Source organism: Aspergillus bombycis (genome assembly GCF_001792695.1).
Source record: "Aspergillus bombycis strain NRRL26010 chromosome Unknown contig00044, whole genome shotgun sequence".
NCBI classification, from domain to species: domain Eukaryota; kingdom Fungi; phylum Ascomycota; class Eurotiomycetes; order Eurotiales; family Aspergillaceae; genus Aspergillus; species Aspergillus bombycis.
Genome location: NW_019170046.1, coordinates 61,150 through 83,461, shown reverse-complemented (window position 1 = coordinate 83,461; position 22,312 = coordinate 61,150). Strand labels below are relative to the sequence as shown.

General features: G+C 47.1%; 8 protein-coding genes across 8 annotated transcripts; 2 read left to right on the top strand and 6 right to left on the bottom strand.

Annotated features, from left to right (window-relative positions):
• Positions 1 to 286: 286 nt before the first annotated feature.
• ABOM_006408 (indoleamine 2,3-dioxygenase) lies at positions 287 to 1,801 on the top strand (the record flags this gene model as incomplete). The annotated part of the gene is made up of 2 exons (XM_022533537.1): positions 287 to 577; positions 629 to 1,801. The coding sequence occupies 2 exons, from the start codon at positions 287 to 289 to the stop codon at positions 1,799 to 1,801; spliced, it is 1,464 nt and encodes a 487-aa protein (XP_022389043.1).
• Positions 1,802 to 2,900: 1,099 nt separating this feature from the next.
• ABOM_006407 (DUF3759 domain-containing protein) lies at positions 2,901 to 3,282 on the bottom strand (the record flags this gene model as incomplete). Its single annotated transcript, XM_022533536.1, has 2 exons — positions 2,901 to 3,070; positions 3,129 to 3,282. The coding sequence occupies 2 exons, from the start codon at positions 3,280 to 3,282 to the stop codon at positions 2,901 to 2,903; spliced, it is 324 nt and encodes a 107-aa protein (XP_022389040.1).
• A 4,160-nt stretch (positions 3,283 to 7,442) lies between these two features.
• On the bottom strand, positions 7,443 to 8,693 carry ABOM_006406 (MFS monocarboxylate transporter; the record flags this gene model as incomplete). Its single annotated transcript, XM_022533535.1, has 1 exon — positions 7,443 to 8,693. One exon carries the CDS (start codon positions 8,691 to 8,693, stop codon positions 7,443 to 7,445), a length of 1,251 nt encoding a protein of 416 aa, XP_022389041.1.
• A 1,597-nt stretch (positions 8,694 to 10,290) lies between these two features.
• On the bottom strand, positions 10,291 to 12,730 carry ABOM_006405 (uncharacterized protein; the record flags this gene model as incomplete). Its single annotated transcript, XM_022533534.1, has 3 exons — positions 10,291 to 10,790; positions 11,850 to 12,491; positions 12,589 to 12,730. The coding sequence occupies 3 exons, from the start codon at positions 12,728 to 12,730 to the stop codon at positions 10,291 to 10,293; spliced, it is 1,284 nt and encodes a 427-aa protein (XP_022389038.1).
• Positions 12,731 to 13,061: 331 nt separating this feature from the next.
• Positions 13,062 to 16,432, bottom strand: ABOM_006404 (uncharacterized protein; the record flags this gene model as incomplete). The annotated part of the gene is made up of 7 exons (XM_022533533.1): positions 13,062 to 14,745; positions 14,814 to 15,359; positions 15,429 to 15,591; positions 15,646 to 15,729; positions 15,785 to 15,841; positions 15,897 to 16,055; positions 16,129 to 16,432. The coding sequence occupies 7 exons, from the start codon at positions 16,430 to 16,432 to the stop codon at positions 13,062 to 13,064; spliced, it is 2,997 nt and encodes a 998-aa protein (XP_022389039.1).
• Positions 16,433 to 17,116: 684 nt separating this feature from the next.
• Positions 17,117 to 18,500, bottom strand: ABOM_006403 (uncharacterized protein; the record flags this gene model as incomplete). Its single annotated transcript, XM_022533532.1, has 4 exons — positions 17,117 to 17,521; positions 17,578 to 18,073; positions 18,128 to 18,420; positions 18,486 to 18,500. 4 exons carry the CDS (start codon positions 18,498 to 18,500, stop codon positions 17,117 to 17,119), a joined length of 1,209 nt encoding a protein of 402 aa, XP_022389036.1.
• Positions 18,501 to 19,037: 537 nt separating this feature from the next.
• Positions 19,038 to 20,635, top strand: ABOM_006402 (uncharacterized protein; the record flags this gene model as incomplete). Its single annotated transcript, XM_022533531.1, has 3 exons — positions 19,038 to 19,581; positions 19,649 to 19,761; positions 19,826 to 20,635. 3 exons carry the CDS (start codon positions 19,038 to 19,040, stop codon positions 20,633 to 20,635), a joined length of 1,467 nt encoding a protein of 488 aa, XP_022389037.1.
• A 75-nt stretch (positions 20,636 to 20,710) lies between these two features.
• On the bottom strand, positions 20,711 to 22,292 carry ABOM_006401 (lipase family protein; the record flags this gene model as incomplete). Its single annotated transcript, XM_022533530.1, has 5 exons — positions 20,711 to 21,240; positions 21,300 to 21,519; positions 21,586 to 21,892; positions 21,950 to 22,055; positions 22,103 to 22,292. The coding sequence occupies 5 exons, from the start codon at positions 22,290 to 22,292 to the stop codon at positions 20,711 to 20,713; spliced, it is 1,353 nt and encodes a 450-aa protein (XP_022389034.1).
• Positions 22,293 to 22,312: the final 20 nt, after the last annotated feature.

Here is a 22,312-nt window from a genome sequence, read left to right as displayed (position 1 = left end):
AGCTCCTGATCTACGTTCACCCTTCCTTCCTTCTGGAGACTCTTTATGCCCGTAACTCGGCCTTGACCTTACGGGTTGTTAATCCAAGTGGTCACGCGACCACTGTCTTAAAAGCGCTAGACTTTGCGGATGTATGTTCTGCTCTACTTTCTGGCCATCTAGGCTGTTTCCATAAGATTAATTTGACATCAGTACTGCGTTAGGGGCATCTTGCTCTTTGGTGTCCGTGTTAAGCCGTCACCACTGTTGAATCAATTACTGTGATTTGTCCCTCATTATAGTCATCATGCTTCCACCGGTTCCAGCACTAGCAGACTACGGCATTTCGCCAGACCATGGCTTTCTCCCTCCTGAGCCACCCCTTGACGTCCTACCAGACCCCTATTATGCTCGGTGGGAGTGGATGGTTTCGAATTTACAATCGCTCTTGCTGAGTAGGAGGATCCGGGATGTTGTGGACCGGATGCCTACCTTATCCACGTCCTACCTTCAGTCAGAAGGTGAGTGGAGAAGAGCCTATGTTGTCCTAGGATTCATCCTCCACGGGTATGTCTGGGGAGGCAGCAAACCTTCTGAAGTAAGTCACGCGTATGGTTTCTTCTGTACGGTTCATACTAACTCTCGCCAGAAAGTACCTCCCCAACTCACCGTCCCCCTGCTAGAGGTTTGCCAGCACTTGGAACTCCCTCCAGTTGCTACATATGCGGGAGTGTGTCTGTGGAACTACAAGTCTTTGTTTCCTGAGGAAGCTGCAGACGACCTCAGTAACTTGAGTTGTCTGAACACATTCACAGGTTCATTGGATGAACAATGGTTCTACCTCATTTCTGTTGCCATTGAGGCTCGGGGTGCGCCATCGCTGTCGCTGGCGCTGCAAGCAATTGCTGCAGCCCGAGCTGGAAATAGCCTGGTAGTGACAGAATCCCTCCAAACGCTCGCAGAGGTCATAGATGAAGTAGGAACGCTGCTAGAACGGATGTACGAGAATTGTGATCCGTATGTGTTCTACCACCGGATCCGGCCCTATCTTGCTGGCAGCAAAAACATGGCCGATGCGGGGCTTCCTCATGGTCTGCTGTATGACGACGGGAGCACAAAGCCCAGGTATCGTCAATATGGAGGTGGCAGTAATGCTCAGAGCTCCTTGATTCAGTTCTGGGACATTGCTCTGGGTGTGGAACACCGACCTACTGGAGAAACCCGTCCTGAAAAGAATACGGATGACAAAGAAGGAGTTACGGGGGCACCCCGCCACGGTTTCATCCACGAGATGAGGTCGTATATGCCAGGGCCTCACCGTCGTTTCCTGGAACATGTATCCACAGTGGCCAATATTCGGGAATATGTGGAGGCCCGTCGTTCAGACAAAGCATTGTGCATCGCATACGACGCTTGTCTTTCTATGCTCCGGACCTTGCGGGACAAGCACATCCAGATGGTATCCCGCTACATCATCATTCCATCCCGCGATGCCAAGGGCCGGGCACCCCGGTCTTCCAGTCCACGCAGGCATGCCTCCACCACAAACTTAGCGAACACTCGCAACGGTGATGGAAAGAATAAGAAGCTACGAGGAACGGGAGGTACCGCTCTAATTCCATTCCTCAAACAAGCACGAGATGAGACTGGCGAGCCGGCCATCGATGCGTGGGCTCGACGTCTTCTGAGTAATGCACCCGCTGAAGCCAGCTTTGCAGCCCTAAGCAAAGTCGGCGAGCATCCCGACGGTCATCTGCAAGTTGTCGGGTTGTCTGGGACTTGGGCAGCAGACGACAGTGAAGGAGGCATTTGCCACTGGTGATCAACAGTGACGGTATTTGTTTGGCATGGAGTTGTGTTGATTTTAGCGAATTGCGTGTTTGATATTTCAGCGTTTCGATCATTACTGCAGATGCAGTTTTCCTAGTTTGAAAGCTCTCGAGGACCATCTTTCAACAGCTGCCTGATGAGCCAAAAGACATCAATCCGCCCTGTACAGATGTGATGATACCATTGTGAATAGAGATTATTGCTTGTGATTTACCTCCATTTCAGCTGTATGATTGTCCGTAACTCAGCTCTGTTACTATCTACAATTTACTGCGATTGATATGGTTTAATTCCCGGTCCACAGTTGCATACACCTTATCCTGACGCTGCCAAGGTACGGATTTGAGAAATCCAGTTACTTGAACAAAGTCACAATCATATCTGACAATGCGCCAAAGCCTGTTATTGTCAGGTGATGCGCGACAAACATTGACCAAGTTCATATTGTTGGATGTCCTAATACTTGGCCCGAAGCGATATTTAAGCCTGATCTTCCCATTCAACCGTACAGATGGAGTTGAAACTTGATGTGCCCTCGACTCTATGATGGATGCCGACGAAGTCCGGGATGACAGAGGTGTAAGCCAGTTTGGCTTTAAAGCCTTAGCCACCTAGTGCTTCAGCACCTCAGATTAAAAGCCAGCCTCGCTCTCGACAGTGTTTTGTGAATATCTCTTTCTGCCTACTTCATATAATATGAATCCTTACATGGTTCTTAATATATCCACAAACATTTTGGCTGCGCTTAATCTTGCTATATCCTATTCCCTTTCTTTCTTTCTTTTTCTTTTTTTCTTTTCCTTGATTTAATCCCGAGCCTTAATCTTGCCATTAACTTTAGAACTCTATAGAAATAGGCTAAGCGTGGTTGACTCGGATATATGAGGATATTTTCCGATCCTCACGGCAATATTAAGATAGTAAACGATTTATAGCTACATAGACTGAAACCTCTGTACTTGTAACAAACTGCAAAAGACAAGGATTGCCGTAAACCAATTGCCCCGCACGGCACACGGTATATCTTCATTAGAAAAAAACTATGTAATGAATAGCAACATAGCAGGCAGAAGATAAATAAGTAAGACTGATCAGAATTCTCCAGATGCAGTTAATGCATCGCCTAAGTCGTTACTCGCTATATCCTTCGCCCTTGCTGCGTCAGTGTTGTCGAAGCTTTTCTTCTTTATGATATGGTCGATAAAGGCATCTGAAAGACCGGTAACAAACTCCTTTGCCTGTTCCTGTGACTCGGGTCGACCTAGATGAAATTAGCATTTTTTTTTGATATAGTTGCCTGAATGATTAAAGGGTCCTACCGTGTTCTGCAACATGATCTTCATAGTTCTTTGCAGCGATATAGCAGGCAGCGGCGGCGATCAAGTCAGGGGGCAATCTGGCTTCATTAGGGGCGGCATCTACGTCGTCATAGGAACTTCCATAGTCGTTGTCTTCGAGATATTCTAGAATCATTAAATCGTGAGTCTAACAGAAAGAGCAAAGGCCGGAACATCTATAATCTGGATCTTACTGAGGATTCCCATCTTGTTCAAATTTGTTTCTTTGAAGATACGAATCTACCCCTCTATTTTGCAAAGCACATTGATCGACAGTCGCCTGCCCCCTTTGTGTCCGTGCCCATGACATTGATTGGTGAAAAGAACAATCTCTTTTAACTTTTCTGCCAGCGAGTCTTCGGCTTCGTGTCTATGGCTAAGTCCACGTAGATATTAGCTCCGACCAACTCAAGTTACAAATGAGATGCGCGCGTCTGAGCCACACGAAGACCAGCAGCCTCTAACTGGGTCGTCTCTTTTGGGTGAGAAAGCCTGGCCCTGCTGATGGGTAGATGAGAAAGCATCCTCATCTCTTGAGCACCTCGCTTGCAGAGAACTGTGCAGGGGGACCATCGTGGCCCAGATCTGGATGGTGGGACCACAATGTGGTAGGAACTATATATGGCAGGGTCCGTAGAACTTTAGACTCCCTAATGGTATATAGCTCAGGGCTGTGTCCGGTATATCTTCACTTCTAGTGGCGTTGGAGCTCTAGACTGCACCCTTTTCTTTGTCGGTGATATTTGGAACCCGAGTTTCCGGTGTTTACCATGGAGTATCTTGTCGCGGAAATAACATGCATGCTGCAGTATGAGACTAGTGCGTGAACTAGTGCGTGATACAAGTTACTATATCCGATGAGGTAGAGAGAATGGACCGTTAGGGCTCTTGCCAACTTGTGCGTGTATGTGTGTTGCCAAATAACGTACGATTTGGCAAGCACCTCTGATCCGTGAGACTGCCTTTCTATGCTTGTATTTATGACTAGCAAGCTGTGGTTACATTGTAATGGGGGCTGAGGACAGGTAGACATGACAGACTGTCAGTTGAGATGGCATAGAACGTACACAGCAGCTAGCATTCAGTTAACGCGTTGTATGTATCAAAGACCAGCCTAAAGTCAAAGTCTACAGGGTGTTCTTGAAGACTTCTGATCAAGGTTGCCGACATCTGGCGGACGCAATAATTGAAAATAAAGAGAGTGGTATATTCAGTTAAGTGTGATTGATCAAGCACACCGTGAAGGAGGGTCTGGTTTTGGTAGATCCGTTCAAAATGTTAAATTTACAAAGGTATCTCAAGGTCCGATTCTATTTGGCGCGGTATACAGGGGAGTAATCCACCAAATAAGGAGGATTGCGACTATTCAGAAACTACAGAAGGTATTAGCCAATAGTCAGCATTGACTATGGCCTGACAGACAGCGTCTGCACCGCAAAATTCCAAGCTGTTATGCCAGGAACTTGACCTTAGAAAACTGATGGTGTTTCATGTTATGCTTTCCCTTGTTTGATTTGTTTTATTTGCGCTGCTTTGTTTGGAAGAACAATGATAGTACATAGTTTTGTGTAAAAAAGTATTTTCTGATCTATGTTTATGTTATCTACTCAGAATCTATCTACCACGGATCCTGTTTCATGATCAAGTCGTCACTGCTACTGAACGTTTAGTACTGACCAATAAATGGAAGACTATAAAACACGGAACGTTACCACCTATTCTGCTTCATTCCATTTCGTGTCTGGAATTAGACACGCTTCATTCTCGGTCTTATTTTTGTCTCTTTATTAACCAGAGACTCTTTGTAGAGTCTTGGATCTCCCCGAAATTTCCTACAGAAAAGAACGCACTGATGTTAACTTGTCACATATAAAACCATCGCGTCTGTATTCAGGTAACTATCCCCTTAGCTTTATCAAAGTCAATTATCTTTCACTGCGTTTCTAATTCGCCTGCAGAGAGTATACGATAAGAGGTAAGTAGTGTGGTCATTTAATACTATTTCATTCAACCCTGTAACTATTCCCCAACCCCTTAATAGACGATCTTCAACAACGCTCATACAGACATGGCCCTTAGTAATGCGCTAACATTTCAAATAGATCAACCCTCTACGAAACGTGACCTCAAAGCTCTTTCTCAACTTTCGCCCAGGGTCGATATGTGTCTCTATTCTGTTGTGACTAGGTGCTGCGAGGAATGCGGGTGTGTGGTTGGGCGCCGTCAGAGAGAGAGAATCACGACGAAGCAACCAGAAATGTCCGAAGAGTTCGCAAGTAAGATATTCTGCCTTGGGGAAAAGGAAAACGACGGCCTTTGCAGGGGAGCTGTGGAATGGCGTTCTACTCTACCCAGTCGCCATAATATTCCGGACCTTTGTTTCGAATGTGAGCAGTTGAAATTCCGAATGCCTTCTGGTTATGGTTTGTCAGATATATAGTCTAGGTTATTTTGGAATGATACCGACTGTGATATTTCATGTTTAAGGACATTCCTTCAGGATGGATATAGTCCTCGGCGAGGCGTTGGTGACGCGAAATGAGGTGAAACACCACGTATACAACGTGGGAGGAACTGTGCCTAGGACAATATCAAGCCTCTTTCAGCATCGGAAATTATGCTTTTTATGTGCAACTATTAGATAAATTCAAGACTATGGACTTGGAATTTCGATCAACTAGTTCAAAGCTTCTCTTAACTGTACATATCACTATTACCATTGCTGTTAAAAGTGCTATCTCATCCCCGATTCTTAGATGCATCTCCTTTGATGACTTGCTCACCTACGGGGGACATATCATTCATTGTATCCCGGGTTAGGTTTCAGCGCATTTAAATACGACATCTCACACCCCAATGCCATATTAGCTTGCTTTGTCTATGACGGGCTGCGAATGTACTCCTAACTACGACGCCACTCACTGAAACCTCTGGTCAGAGCGCCCGGGTGCATAGCTCATAATTCTTAATCATATGAGAGTATCACCCGTTGGTACAAGAGAGTCTGGTTTCTCAAACTCGACTTTTAGGACCATCGAGGGCGTAAGCAACTTGCATGGACCCAGCTATGCAGATCTACCGACATGATTCGATACTTAGTACGAATTACCTACTTGCTTTGAACAAGCGATTGCATGATAATTCTTAACTCGTATAGTCCTTGAATCAATGATAAAAATAGTAGTGTGCGACGCAGAAGGATGGCATATCAGAACTTGAAGCCATTAACGAGCTTCTTTGCTTCGTTAACAGTAACAAGGCACACTGGCTCTGGACCAGTCATCTCACATAACGATCGGTACATGGACGTTCAGTCAGGGCGGGAGGGATCTGATGCCAACCTCTCTGACGCTCTTGCAAAGTGTCGATGAAAGAAATGAAACAGCTCTCTGTACTAGACTCACTACCGAAGATCTTCACTTTTACAGTTCTGCGCATGATATTCGCCCATTCCGAAGCGGCGAGATCCACCGAGAAAGACGGTAACACATTACCTCAGGGAGAATGGTCGTGTAATGCTTCAGAACTCTTGGCAATACAAGACCTGCTCAGAAACTGGCAAGTTACCTGGCACGGCGATTCGATCTTTGGCCCACAGTTGTTCCATCATAAGGTAAAGAAAGGAGAGACATGCACAGCTGCTGGGCCCAACTTGATTCTGAAACGTGCATTAGCACCCCTCGGTTTTCCATATTCGCCTTGGTTTATTTGGGCAAGCATGTACTGGGCGTGACTTTCAAGGCTTAGTAGATATGGAGGCTCCAGAACTGGCATATGGCAGAACAAAGAGCCCTTGTTGCAGAGAATACTAGAGCTTTTAGCGAGGGGAGGATATGGAATGAAAACGGTCACTTGGTTGCAGGCATGACCCAACAGACTATTTTACACCCTAATGCCCATCTCGGGGCTCACTTGTGACATCGTGGTTACGAGAGAGATAGAGAATGGATTTATACTTGCTTATATTTGTATATGTGAATATATGATGGACTCAGGTTCTTTGGTCAATTTGCTAATTATCCTAGTGACTCTTGTTAGAAGAACCTAATATTTGTCTTCTTTTTAACTAGTTCAAACATCACAATAAGAGGAATCTATATAGGACTCTAAGACAAGACGCCCTAATCAAGCTTTCAATAAGTGTATCTCAGGCTATCCTCGCCTTTGCTTCCACCACATATAAGGCATCATGGTTGTGTTTCAGAACCACACTGAGCCCGTCAAAAGCCACTTGCAAATGATGACCAATGCATTATACCATGTAATCCACAACGCCTGTAATATATACCCCCAGTCTTAGACCTTCACATCAATTTTCAATCCAACGTGGCACCATCGATAGAGCCACAAAAAGACCATCCCCAGAACGATAGAGCTAGCGGAAAAGGCTTGCGCCCCGATATAATCTCCCCCACAGGCTTGAATAAGTGCACCCTGAATAGCCGGTGCCGTTAAACACGAGAAGCTGACTATCGTCAAAACCATCCCTGTCCTCGTGCCGACTTTGGTGATATCTTTCGTTTGCCGAGTCGCCATCGCCGGGAGCAGGGCTTGTGTGGCCCCAGCGAAGATTCCGTACACAATCGCCCATGCATAGAGCCCCGTTATATCATCAATAACAACCCAGCAGTAGACGCAGATAGCACTGATCGCGGAACAGAAAATGGTTATGTTGACAATGCCGGTAAAGCGTTCGCCAATGAAGCAGGGAGAGCTCCGCCCGATGACTCCGACACCGTTTAACACAACTAGGAGGTTAATTGACTCTTTGAGGTGAATCTTCTCACGGGAAAATATCCCCAGATAATAGAAAGCCATGTATAGGCCCCAGAAATTGAGGAACATGCTAGTCGTGAAGAGCACAAACGGCCACTCGCGGAATGCACTCCATTCAACCACGGGCCCTGTTGAGCGCGGTGGTAAATACGGCCGATACCCTACAACGGAAGGAATGTGCGTGACCAGCATTATCAATGCTAGAATGCGCATTGTCCAAGGAAATCCAACGTGTGAATGATTGAGCAGCGTATTTGTTGTTGCTGGGTAGACCATGCCTCCTGTTGCGGCACCAGCAGCCGACAAGCCTACTGCGATAGAGCGATACTTCTGAAAGTACGAGCCCATGATTGAGAGGCCAGGGGTAAAGACCAGACCACTCCCTATTCCAACACATACGGCTTGGCTAAGTAGAATCTCATAGTACCGAGTAGACAAAGAAGCCATACACAGTCCGAAGACTTGCATGATAACCCCAGTCACGAAGCAGTGTCGAAAGTAACCGGCATCAGACGCACGGCCCGAGAAGACGCCCCCAAAAAGCATTAAAAACATTTGAATGCCTCCGATCCATCCAACATCACTAGCGGAATGCCCGAGTGTTTCCGTATAGTGCTGCTGAAACACACCATAGCTGTTGGCAAGGCCCCAGGTATTGAAAAACACCATGTGGCATAAGAAGACGTGCCACCAGGCCATAAAGCCGCCGTCAGGGGGTTTGGTTATGCTGGGCAGCTGCGAAACTGGGACCGACTTGGATTCTGGGGGCATGGCTGAAATGATATTGTTCTCCTAGCGGATGGAGGTGAGTTACAATAGAGCGACTGTTCAGCATTTAAAAGATCAAAGCTCAGTAGGGCAGTACCCATACATTCCCAGGATATCGAAAGGCTATATCGTAGAAGTATAGTTCCGCAACAACGGTCGTATTGTGCGTTCAGGTGACAGGTTTCGCGTGTTGTGGATTGATTCTATTGTCGTGCTCTATGCTCTTCTCAACTCGGCTATGGTAATGCATTGAACTTGCGCGTACGCCTTCTAGACTGTTAGACAAAGATATAAACTTAATTTTCAACAGAAAATTCCAACTTCATGTACACAATTCAACTTACCATTCTTGAGGGTCACGCATCTGACGTCTACTATTAGAATAGTTTGGTCCGCAAATGCCGCCGTTCCCGCCTATCCCCGTGCCGCGGTTACTTGACTGACTTCAACTAAAACCCATGGATTTTCACGTAAAATACGAAAGCTCGGTAGTTAGACCATTGCAATTAAGTAATTGCCGAGCAGTTTGCCCCAGTAGCCAATTACTTTCCTCTTGTGAGTTTCCTTGTCGGACCGGCTCCGTATATCCAGGAATATAAGCGACATTATAAGAATGGCCCAAAGTGCAAGGTAGGAATGATGCTCTAGAAGAGATGAATAGGCTTAATATCTTTGGACACAAGCCATAGTGCCGCTCCGACGAATGATTACCGCAAGAAGAAAAGCTTCTGGCTTTTGACACGCTTACTTCCCATCTTCCCTGGCTCCTATCCAATATGTATTCAGATATCCTTCCCGGAAGAGTGCTGCCATTTTGTAATCATTACCATTTTATTCAAGTTGAGTAACGGACGACGGCATGTCGCTCAACCTATATCCATACATGGGTTTTTCTTGCTTCTACTGCGTATGTTTTAAATCTTCAATCTTGTGTTCTTGTTCTCTAGTTGCGTTACAGAGAGTAGTAAACCAACAGGGTATGCCAATAGGCGACGCCGCTGCGATTGTGCCTACACAAACTTTTACCGTGTGCTAAAGCATGGCTTAATAGATGACCCAGTGTCTCCACATTTCCCTGATTTCTAGTTATTACTCTGATAACAGACAAAAAAAACACCTCGATAAGGTATTATACTTGATTCAATGCATTGTAACGACATATATACAACCGTATGCGGAGGATCGGGGAAGGCTACGGCCCCAGAAACACAGGAGGCAATTTCTGTAACCATTTCGTTCAAGTAGGCTAGCCAGCTGTTTTATGTGGGCACCTCATTGGACACAGGTTCAAACATCTATCGCTTTCAGCATCCTCTGGAGCCCGTCTTCAATATATTCAACGATATGAGAGAATACGATCCGAAAAAGGCCCTCCTTCTCGGATCCAAATATTGTTCCGTCCGCCATGAATACCTTCTCCTCCAGCAACCGGCTGCTAATCTTTGTATTTAAGTCTCCCGGCGTTGACTCTTCCAGGTGTCTTTCGCAATATGCTCTGCCCAGATCAACCCAGAGGAGGAACGTCGCATAAGCGCCGCGAGTATACGATATTCCCCGTTGTCTCAAAAGACGAGCTGCAAAGCTAAAGGATTTCGACAGCTTAACACCGGTTGCTTGAGATATACCCATCGACCCAATCCACATTCTCGAGAATCTCAGCGGCAAGATGGTCTGAGATGGAGGACACGTAAGAGCAAAGAGCAACGGATTGCAACGCCGTGCAAAGATTGCAATTGTGTTGAGAAATAAGGTACCCAATTCGGAGCCCATTGGCGCCAAAGTCCTTACTCATACCCAACAAGACATGCACGAGCCCTGGGTCAATTACCCCATCAGTCGGGACCGCCAGGGCCGAGACGAAAGGCATTGGAGGAGAATCCCACGTCTCCTTATTTTCCCATGTGGACAATGCGTATATTTCGTCACTAATAAAATGTATCTGGTAGCGTTCGCATAGATTCATTAACTCCTTGATTTTCTCCTCAGGAAAGCAACGCCCTAAGGGACTATGTGGGTTACAAAGGATAAGTCCTCGCACGACAACACCGCATTGGCTGGCGCTCAGGACCGCCTCTTCGTAGCCCGTGATGCAATCACTGCCTAGAGGGTCAGATCTACAGGACTTGACCGTAACAACTTCGACCTCCAGTCGAAGAGAGATATCGGCGATAAATGACATGTAGTAGGGTCGTCCGAGGAGGATGCCGTCGCCCTTGTTGCACAATGCTCACGAACAGTGCTCGATTGCGTGACATACACTGTTTGTCACCATTATATGCCCCGCCTCGAATAGTAGCACTGGATGTAGACGCTCATTCAGGAACTGCGCAACAGCTCGTCTAAGTCGCTTGCTGCCGAGACTCCCGTCGCCATACGTGAACGCATGTTGGTATATGCTTATATTGCGTTTGACAAAAGCCTTGTAGCTCACTATGTATCAGTGGATTCTCCGCCACACCCAGATTGACAAATCCTTTTTGGTTGTCTTGTGGGTACCGTAAATCTTTGAGTACTTCCTACACAATGTTCGAACATGCCTGGCATTGGGCGTCAGGCCAGGTTGAGAGGGTGCTTGCTTCCACCATAACGACGTTTTGAGCAATGATTATAATCTCAGTTGAGCATACGAGATAGCGGGGTGTATATGCGGAGCAGGATTGGTAATGACCCAAGGACAACCTCTACAACTATATGTGCGGAGGCGGGAAATTCGGGGACAGCGGGATTTATCTCGTCTTCCGCTGAACAGGCCCTAAGACTTAAACAACCAAGCGAATTCTATCCTATAGAAGTAGACAACCGGCCTCCTTTGTATCTATACAGTACACCTATAATCTGCCATTTAGCTAATTCATTAAACCTTTCTATGCATTACAATGGGGAAAGTATACCTTGTCTACAGTATAAAAATGACCTCTGTATTACCCTCTGAACAGTCTGCAGAGTGTATATCCCAGGCTTGCAGTTGATTTGCCTGTGTTTCACCATATCATACGAGCCCTGGATAAGTAGCTCCTCTTTCATCCTGGAGTGGATGTCCACTTTCTCCTTCACAACCGCAAAGGCAGTAAGATCATAACCCTTGAATTAGTCTAGCCTGAAGAAGTGGTCTCAGAGACAACGGCCGCTCTCCCCGCTTCAATCTCCAAGAATTCGTACTCTGCAATAACTCCTCACAGCCACCAAGTAGAAACCCCCACTTCTTCACAAACGCCGGTGTCATCTCCCAGCTCCCCGGCATCCAGGAAGGACCCCAGACCAACAACATAGGGCCCGCATTTCGCGTATCCCAGAACGCCATCAGATCATGACACAGCTCCTCGTCATCAATTTCATCCTGCACGGCGATTAGATTGTCCCTTAAGTTGGGAAAGGGGAAGAAATCCAGCCATGGGTGATGGGGTATACGCCGCTGGACTATTGTCGGCCGGAGACTTGCTGGAATGAGGGCTTCAGAGATCCCGGGCCCCTGCATGTTGAAGATGGATACGGCGTCATCATCATTCATCCACTCCATGGTCATGCCCATAGCGACTGTGTTGTCAATGATCGCGCGCTGAATATTGAATTTTGGTAGACTGAGAAGGTGGTCCTGGTTTGGCGAGTTCTTTGAATAGCTCTCTAGGGCTGACGTTTCGAAATCGCGCATCAGTGAGTAGATGCGCAGTTGACCCAGTTTGCATTGGAATTCGCCCAATACTTTGTCATCATTGCCGTTGTTAGTCGGACGAGAGGCGATCATTGCACCGCTACTTTCCTCCGGTGGTTGGTCAACTTTGTGTCGTCGTATCTGCCGTAGCCCTATGACTCCATTTACGTAAGTCATTGCAACAGCATTCATCGTTCATTGGTTCGGGAGATTTCAAGGCAAGAGGTGGTGATCAATGGGTCGGCTTACGATATGAGCGTTGATTAATCCGATTCTGCAATCTTCTTCGTTCTTTTCGATCGATGATGCCCGTCCAGTCATCTTGGGGGCCCCGAACGCCAGCTTGTTGCGGCATTTGAGCCACTGGGATCGTGGCGGTTCTCGGTGCCATGACAAAGTCAGCTGTATGATCATTACGGCTCTAGTTCTGCAAGATGCTTATGCTGTGTTTTTAAAATATTTTTCACGGCTGACAAATATGACTACTCCGACACAGGTAATAGTTTGGCAGTAGGTATAAATTCCCCAAACTTAAATCTATTCCATGTTTCAGATCGGGAGGTGATTATCGAACTAGCCATATATGGATTAGCAGAGTAAGCAACTTGCATTAGCGCCGGGAACTTAGTACCTAGACTAGATATCACTTGACTAAAGCTCAGAGTCTCTATAGAAGGCTTGTACGATATTCATATGGACAGCGTTCCCAACACAAATATCAGTCAAAAACTGCTACTCCCTCCGCCACCGCAGCTGCTACCTCCGCCACCAGAGCTGCTACCTCCACAACTGCTGCTTCCACCACCACAACTACTATAGCCTCCCCCGCCTCCTCCAGAAGAAGAAGAGGACCCACAAACATGCGACGGCGCCGACGAAGTCCCACATCCTGACCCGCAATTTACAGCAGCAGCAGCCGCCTCCGCCACAGCATGCTCAGCATTCTGTATAGAGCCCAGCTGCGAATCAGCGATAAGGGAAGCAGCCATACTAGCATTAGCCTGCGCCTCAAATTGCGCGTCAGTTTCTATCTGCCTCTGATTGTCACAGTAATCATAATCGGCAGCATTATGATCAAGCCCTCGGAACCAATCGAATGATTGATTGAAATCTGTAGGCTGCCTGTTGGTCTCTGAGAATCTGCCCCGGCCTATACGGATATCATGTCGTTTTGCACGGCCATCTCGGAGAGTCTCGTAATCGGTTATCTTATCATCGTGCTTTTTCAACGCCCATTCGGCTAAGAAGTAGTGACTGTAGGTCCCGGCCTCGAAGTAGTGGCTAAATGGTTGGGCGCGGTGGATACCGCCTAGTTTGACCCGAGCGAGGGAAGGGTCGATGCGGCGAAGTCCCTTTTCTTTGGAGTGGAGCCAAGCTGTCGCTTTGCAAAACGTGGGTGATTTAGCCATTGCTGTTGCAGCACGGGCGAGAATAGACGATGCTGTGAGGATGGTAAGACGGTCTCGTAGCCAGGGATTGGTGGCTTTGGAGTCCGTATCCTGTTTTGGTTGATACATGTGTTTGTCGCGGTAAAGATGCAGCGCGATAATAGACCATGAATCGAAGGGAAAGGCCCAGACATGTTTGGACAAGTTGCAATCCCCGCATTTGGTCGGGTACCTCCTGTATGCTTCGGTGCAATCCCATGGAAAGAGATCCTGGTAGTTATATAATGGAGAATTAAAAGCTCCCCAGTCATACCAGTATTCCTGGAGGGTGTCAATTAGGTCCGCCTCGTCATGGCGGCCGTAATGGAACCGAAGAAGGTATTCCTCAGTTAATCCTATCGGGACGTCGAATTTACTGATGATCTTGTTGTTCAGGTAACCCTCAGGCGGGCAGACGAAGCTCATGAGATAGAGAGGAGAGGATACCTCGCTAGATTGCATATGTGGGCCATTGGCCAGTGGCTCAAACAGGTCTGTGTCGATCAAAGAGTTGCAGAAATTCTGACAATTATTGCTTGTCGCACTCCATGTGAGTGTGTTCGCGGGGTCAAGAAGACGCTGGGCAATGCTGGTAAGGTATATCTTAACTCTTGGGCTGAGCATACCCCTGAGCTTTTCCAGAACAGAGCTTAATGCGACGTCGAGAATCTTTTGCTGTTCCATCACAGGCAAGCCGGGATTATCAAATGGCTGCTTGCTGGCAGCCACAAGGAGCTCTATTATCTCTTTCTCTTGCTCACTCTCAGGTTTCTGGGAAAGTACTCCTGTAAAGGGAGCCCCGACAATCTGTTTCATTAGAGCTTTGTATCTCTTTGGAGGGCCTATCTGTCGTTGTTGTTGCCAGAGATGTCTCTCCGAATCTCCCCCCACTGCTAGGCTGCGTTGATGTGTCCCACGTGCAAAGCGCTCGTGAAATACCTGCGATTCCCTCGGAGTTATAAGAACGCCTGCTTTGGTGCTAATTGTAACTGATCAGATCCTGTCTTTCCATCGGGAAAAATGCCTTTTCGAGTGAGATATACTTACTGAGAAACACCGTTCTCTATAACCAACGGACCTACACGCAAAGCCATATGTACGTTTCCAAAAGGATACTTCTCAGTGAACTGACGAAAGAAAAGCGGAATGTCTGCATCCGCCTTCGACTCCGTCGCTGCGCTCGTGGTACTCGACACAGGAGCACGATGATCTCCCTGGCGGGTATTTTCCGTTACGGAACGAAAGGCTGGTTGCCTTTTTGTTCCGTATGTTTGCGGCGACTGATTGTGAGATTGGCCACGCTGTGCATCTGTATGTTGAGAGTTTGGCCTGCCCCGAGATCGGTCAACAATCTTCGAGATCCACGAGGCATCAGATAATCGTCTTCCCCTCTTCCGTTTCACCTTTGCGGTACGTAGAAGCCCCTGGTACTTTGCATACGTAACCAATTCAGAGAGTTTCAGTATCGTGCAACGATGACTCGATCTGTAGGAAATATGTTTATCTTCCTCATTCAGTGGGAACAGACTGCGTGGACACCCCTGTGAATCATAGTGAGATACATCCGAGCATTGGCACATCTTCCTGCTCATGCTAGATTGAATAGAATTAGATAGTACACAATGTTTGTATCTCTTGGATATCGACTCATCCCCATAATACTTAGACCGATAACAGTCTTCGCATATAGTGTGTGCGGCTTCTTGTGGCACTTCGGACTGTTCCTGTCTAGTGAACATGCTTCCACTAACGATGGCCCTGCACTCAGCACATTGCATTGGGGCAAACTGAGGGACCCATTGGTCATCGAATTTCGAGAGTGTTACTTCGTTTCGTTAGTATGACAACTATACACGATTAGAGAAACATATTGACATACGCTGTGGAATTGCTGGTCGTTTCCAGAAGCCTAACTTATCCAGCGGCGGCCGATGCTCAATCAGCTTGTCGATGTCAAGGAAACCTAGCATGACTTAGTTCGCTTGATTTGTAATTAAGTTATCCTATCCCATACTTACCGGCATTCTGAAGCAGCATACACGCTCGCAATTCGACACCAGACAATCTTGGGATGGCTTCACCGGGAATACTATATTAGCAGCTATCTGACATAAGATGAAGGAAACTCACTGTTAAGTTGCTCACGAACTTCCTCTTTAATCTTTTTGCTAAAATACTCCGCTCGTGTATCAAGGATGACTCTCTTCAGCGCTTCCTGGTAAGAAAGATTACGTGACAATATCGCCTGTGCTGGTTTGGGGTTGGCCATCTCTTGTAGCTTCGTCTCCCCTGTATGGCATTAATCACCTTCTATACCATACACACCATATATCCGTCTAAGGATCTGGTGGGCAGAACTAACCATAGCGAATAGCGAACGCTCTCGCCTCTTGACAAACCTGGTCAAGAAACGTGTCGAAGCCATGAACGTTATTATCATTTTCATCGCTGATAATGATATCCGCGTACTCTGGCTGTTGCCAAACCTTCAGTGTGCGGATGATATTCTCCAGTTCACTTTCGACTCCAGTCCAGTAGAGCGCTTCAAGCTCTTGGAGGAGGTGCGCTTTCCCCGGTCCAATCGGCTCCCATAATGTATCTGGTGCCTGTGTGATATTTGGTTGTGACGACCGATGCAAACTATTAAAAGTCTTGAGTCGAGCCATGGTGATTCATCCGGTCATTGGTTTAATGATAGCAACTTGGTACCCAATCCTGAATAAATATATAGATTTTTACAATATAGATCAGTGGGCGTTCCCCAAACAGCCGAATAGTAGTATCACAAGCTCATACCCGAGAGGCTCAACAGTAGAACAGCCATGCAAGATAGCAGCAATAGATCAGCATTCTGCCTTCGCGTAATTTGGTCAATTTACGGTTAGTCCATTTCGTAGATACGAGCTGCGGCTGGGAGCGACTAACGAGGCCGGGCGCGGTTACGCCAAGGAAACAGTATCTCGATAGTTCTCGTGTACCTGCATTGCATTGCATCGGTCGATGCTTTCTGCCTTGCGCATAGAATTCTTCAAACCGAAAGTGAGGCTGCGAGGTGAGTCATTTATGTCATTGGTTTGGGTTGGTGGTAGTTATTGCATTGTTGCCTACAGAGGTTGTAAAAGGGGATTCTCTGCGGCCTGGGCATCCGACTGAGCCACGTGCCGCCCTTCGGAATGCAACAGCTCTCGTAGATAACTTGGATGCAGGTAGTTTAACTAGTTCTTGTACAGCTTTACTAATGCGCATAATCCTTTCATCGTAAAACATGCAGATCATTACCGTTAGAGATCTGTACTCCGCCCACGATCTTGAAGTAGTCAATGTTCATCCAATTACAACACATGTGCGCCCTAGCTATGGCTCCCCAGGCCCCACGGGGGATGAATATGATGACGGCACTCCTCTCCACAAAGACAAATCCACCAACGTGGACCCGACGGCGGCAACATGACCTTGCAATCTGCACAAAACAAAGAACCCTTGGAGAACTTATGCATCTCCGCCTTATCCTGTAGTTCCACCACCCGGAGCTTTTCCGAGTCGGTCATCGCCGCACAGCCCCGGCAGACGTTCTCATACTGATTATAATGGCCATGTTGAAACTCAGATCGCTTGTTTGTGATAGCATCCATACTGCACCATTCAGACTGTTTCAGATTGTAGTTTTTATAGAAGCAACGAGAGCAATTTGGCTTGCACGATTCCAGATGTGTGCGTATTATTGTTTGCGGGACGGGCACAGATCTCCAGCATGACTAGTATCTTCGTTAGTGACCCATTACATATGCACAGTCGCAGGAAACGACCATACCTCGCATATTTGTGCTCTGCAGAGTCTGCACTCTTGTTTTGCCTGCTCATCAGAGCAGGTATACATTCGAAGCTCCTCAAGCTTAGACTCTTCGTCTTCATTCCCAATATAAGCGAGGAAAAGGCTACCATAGGCAGTGTGTAGATTGACTATATCCACGTAGTGAGCATATGAAGCAATCTTGAGAAGTACGTTAGAAGGCATGACGCGTAGAGGCAAGGCAGCAGATTTCTCGCCCCGACGAAGCCTGGTAAATATATTCGAGCGTTGGTTAATCCCGTTGGCCTCTCGTGTTACTTCCTGGGTTGGTGGATTTCCACTCCAAGGCTTCAGCCGCTGAAAAAGCTTTGCTATGTACCTGAAAGCGAAATAAATAGCCGCTTGGATTCTGACAGATTTAGTATTTCTGGGTCGCGAACGCCGAGGCGGACGAGGATGCATGATTCCTCGAAGACCGTGGAAGATCATAAGTAAGGCATAGGGAAAGTAAAGAACCCTGCGTCCAGTTAGCTGCTGCTAATGAATTTGAGAGATACGCATCAGTCTTTACACTATGGCAACTGCGAAGGCCCAATGCTCAACCATCCTCTTGCAGGCAGAATGCAGCGAGGCTTCGCTGGCTGTAGGAGAGTCCCTCATATCCATCGGCAAGGCCTCATGCCAGCTTGCAGCTAAGCTATTGCAACCAGCAAAAGTACGCGGGAGGACTTTTGATTGCATCGCTATCCCGGCCACAATAACAGCGGTCATGGCCAGATTCAGTGTCCCTAAGAGTGCAAAATACCATTCTCTCGCTCCGAGAAAGAAGAATATACTGAATGCCAGGAATACCAAAACCCAGGACTGGTACAGGGGCGATACCGTTAGCGCTAATTTCTCCGTGAATTTCATCGAATCATGGTACATACTGCGGCCATGACCATTTTGAGACCGTGAAGGAGGGAAAGGCCATGGTCGATTCGATGCAGCAAATAATAGACTTCTGGCTGAGACGGTGTTTTGGATTGAACGATGCCACATGCAAATATAGGAACAAGTACGGCGAGAACGTAGCAAACCAATATTCTAGCCGTCTTAGATTTATCCAGCTGTCGGCGTATATGACTTGAACTCATTTTGATATCTCATGATGTAATAGTAATCTTGAAAATCGGAGTGATGTACCAGTGCTTTAATAAGCCTAGACTGGAGCTAGGCGCTGCTAACACAAATTGCCAAGGAGTCGCTATTCATAAATCACGCGAGGGTGTCGTGCAGCCTTGCCGTTTGCCCGGATCGCCGAACTCGCCTCGTATTCGGGGGGTTGCGGCTAAGCAACGCCTTACACACTGAGGCTGAGACAGCTTGGCGGTATTCATGGAGAAGATGATCCATCTAGAGTTTATTGCGCCTAGCTCTTATCTTATATACAGTATCGTCTCCTCAATCTACAAGCAACCCGTCCTTGATCAACATTAAACATGGCTCTTCTCGTCTCCTTGAACCTCGCGTCTCTTCATCGCGCAAGCGGCGCGGAAATCAACAATGCCAAGTTCTCAAATACCACCTATCAATATCAGAAAGCTCTAGGCAAGTCAGAGGAGCCTATGATACCGGGTCCACAGTTATTCCAACCTTCGTCACGCTTAACCAACACGAATCGCCACGATCTCCCCACCATCAGCGAATGTGCCGTCCACCTCGAGCTGTTGGAAGTATTTCATGCTCTAAGAGACAGAGTCCAGCAATCCACAGATCTGGACAAGACCTTCAGTATCAAACCGAATACAAGAACGGTCTACCGCAAGAGGTATTCCTCTGCGAAACGCAAATATGAGTCTTATACAGCCACAGTTAGGGACACCACGTTTGAAACAAGGAGAAAAAATAAATGGCCCTGGTTCTTGGAGCTCGCAGTCGGCCGATTCACCAGATGGATTCGGATGGTTAATAGAATGTCCTTTTCCAGTTCTGATTCACAGAATGACAACGAGCCATCAGGACTGGGTCCATTACCCCCTGTCGGTAAGTCTATCTTTGTCTCTGTATATTTGTGACTGTGCCGGAGAAACAGTATTAAGATACTACCCAGATGTACTTATGGTCTGGCATGCCTTCTTGCTGAACCCCGTTGACTTCGACTTCTATTGTGTCAAACATAGGTTGGAACGGGTTCGCAAAGCTCCCCTTCCATGGCAACAAATCGTATGTTTTTCACACTCTAACCAAAGTCCGACATGGAGAATACTTCCTAACTAAAGTTAACTAGCACGAGGCAATAGACTCGCGAGACTGGTCATACCGTCTCCCCAAGGCCCAGAAGGACTGGCTAGAAAAGCAGGCGGACTTTACACCCGACCTCTTCGAGACGCTCGTTGATGTCGGTAAACGCGAAAGCCACGCTAAACACGTCCTCTCTCAGTACGGGTCTAGCTCAAAGACGAGCCCATTTTCATTATTGAAATATATAGATACTCCGGCTAATTATGCTTTCGTTGAGGTGGTTCAAGCCACGAAATCCGAGGCTCTCAGGAATGAACCCTTGAAGAAAAATGTCGAGCGGCAATTCAAGTTTGTAGAAAAGATGCACGCTCATCTCTGGATCCGCAGCCCGGCAGTTGAAGGGACGCTTCGTCGCGCCATTGACCGCTACGAGAAATTCCTGCAGTTGTTTCGTGATTACCCGGCAACGACTCTGGTGCCGACCCTGGACGTTGATCTGGTTTGGCATACCCATTTATCTGATCCGGAGCAGTACCGGACGAGTTTGAATGAACGTGCCGGACGGATGGTCAGTCATGACGACAAGTTGGGGAAGTCATTCTTGCACACTCGGTTTGATAATACGCATGAGCTGTTTCAGATAGCTTTCGGTCAGCAATATAATGTCTGCCTTTGTTGGGATTGCGAGGCAGTTACATCTGCGATGGAAGCTTTTGCGGCAAATGACGATATGGATATTCTAGATGATATTAATTGCGATGCTGATAGCATCGTGAAGAAAGTGGAAAGTGATGTGCGTTATTACAGGGCGGTAGAAATTGCGAGGCGGAAGGGAGTAGCCCTGCCGGTACGTTGATTATTGTAACCATCATGGTATTGGTGATAGGAATACAGTTAGCTAAATATCTCTTTCACAACCTGGCCAGCTTATTTAAAACTTAGTATCATCCCAACTAGATCTCTCATTAAGCTCTCCCTTGGTAATCAATTCCACCCTCTCCCCATAGCATACCCGTCGATGCACTGCAACCCGACAGAATAACAACCTGTCGAAGTCAGCCCGGGGTACTTCGATGGCGCGTAACCGAAGACAAGTTTCCTTAATACTGGGCTTAACTCGTAAAAGAAGGACGATGCGAGGGCCAACATGGGAGTAAAATGAAGGTAGAACAGGCCAGTCTTTTCCTTTCGAGAAACATTCGCTATCCTCCGTAAACAGCGAATCAACTGTGGTACTCGACGGCTCAGATCTGGGCAGTGACGGCTGCCGGCTGTACATCGAGTGAATCAAATCTACCAAGCAATGCTTGTATTCCCCGTCTGCCCGAGTGACAGGGTCAAATTCGTTAATAAGATTTAGACATGCCCCGCTGGAAACTCCAGACACTGGACTTTCCAAGAGAGGAACTGTTACCACCGGAGGTGCCCCAAATGTTATACACGAGAATCGGACCTCTGGGTCTAGTCCTTTAAGTCAGAATATTGAATTTCAAAATGATACAGGTAACTGAGTTTCTTACAGACGCTTTCCTGTGCTAGATACCGAAGGAACAAAAGTGAGGCAACAGCACCACCTGCCGAGTGGCCAGTGAATAAAACGTGACTGTATTCGCTTGCATTTTCACTGATATAATTCTTTATCTCCTGTGACACGGTTTTGTCCAGGGCCTTTGCGCTACTCAGAAACCCAGAATGCGCCTGAAGAGTGATGCTGTTCTCCGGCGCAAGCCGAGATATGTCCTGGGCCATTTGTTCGTTAGCGAAATACCGTCTTGAGACATGCATATGCTACTGAGAAAGACTCACAATGAAGTCATCTGCATTCCGCGGCTCATAGTTAGCATTTACCATGTGGTCGACTGCACTAGCACTCCCTCGAATAGCAACTACTAGCACGGGGAGATCATTGTGATCAGTCCTCTTCTCAACTGCCGATACACGACTGAAAGAAACAGCTTTGATTGTCCCATCAGTTGATGGAACAACACAATCACCTGGTTCGAGTTTCCATTCCCCATTTGGAACAGGACCATTAGGTAAACGCGAGGATGTTTCATACACCTCCCGGGCACAGTGCCATGCAATGGAGATCAATTCAGCTTTTTCCGGGGAGCTGGGAGGTATGAATTAGCAGAGGGCATTCATAGTCAGTTAAATATATTTCTCATACCAATCCCAGTCAGGATAATGCTCATCTTTCAGTTGAGAGTTACCATATTGGGAAGCCTCCTGGTCGAGTCGATCCAACAGTCCATTAATCTGGCCATTCAAATCACCTATTTGCAATAAGGAACTGTTTTATTCCGATTCAACAATGTCTTACCATCAAGATCAATCTGGTCAAAAACAGTGCCAAGAGCATCAGATAACTCCGCCACAGCGGCCGAAGCCCCCTGCGAATTGTTAATAAACGGGGAGCCTGATGCGGGGGCTACAGTGGACGCTCTCAATGCCGACGCAGTGGGTCGGGGATGGCGCTGGGAAAATTTCAGGAGACCTCTCAGAGAAACCATGGTTGTGGGCGAGAAATGGG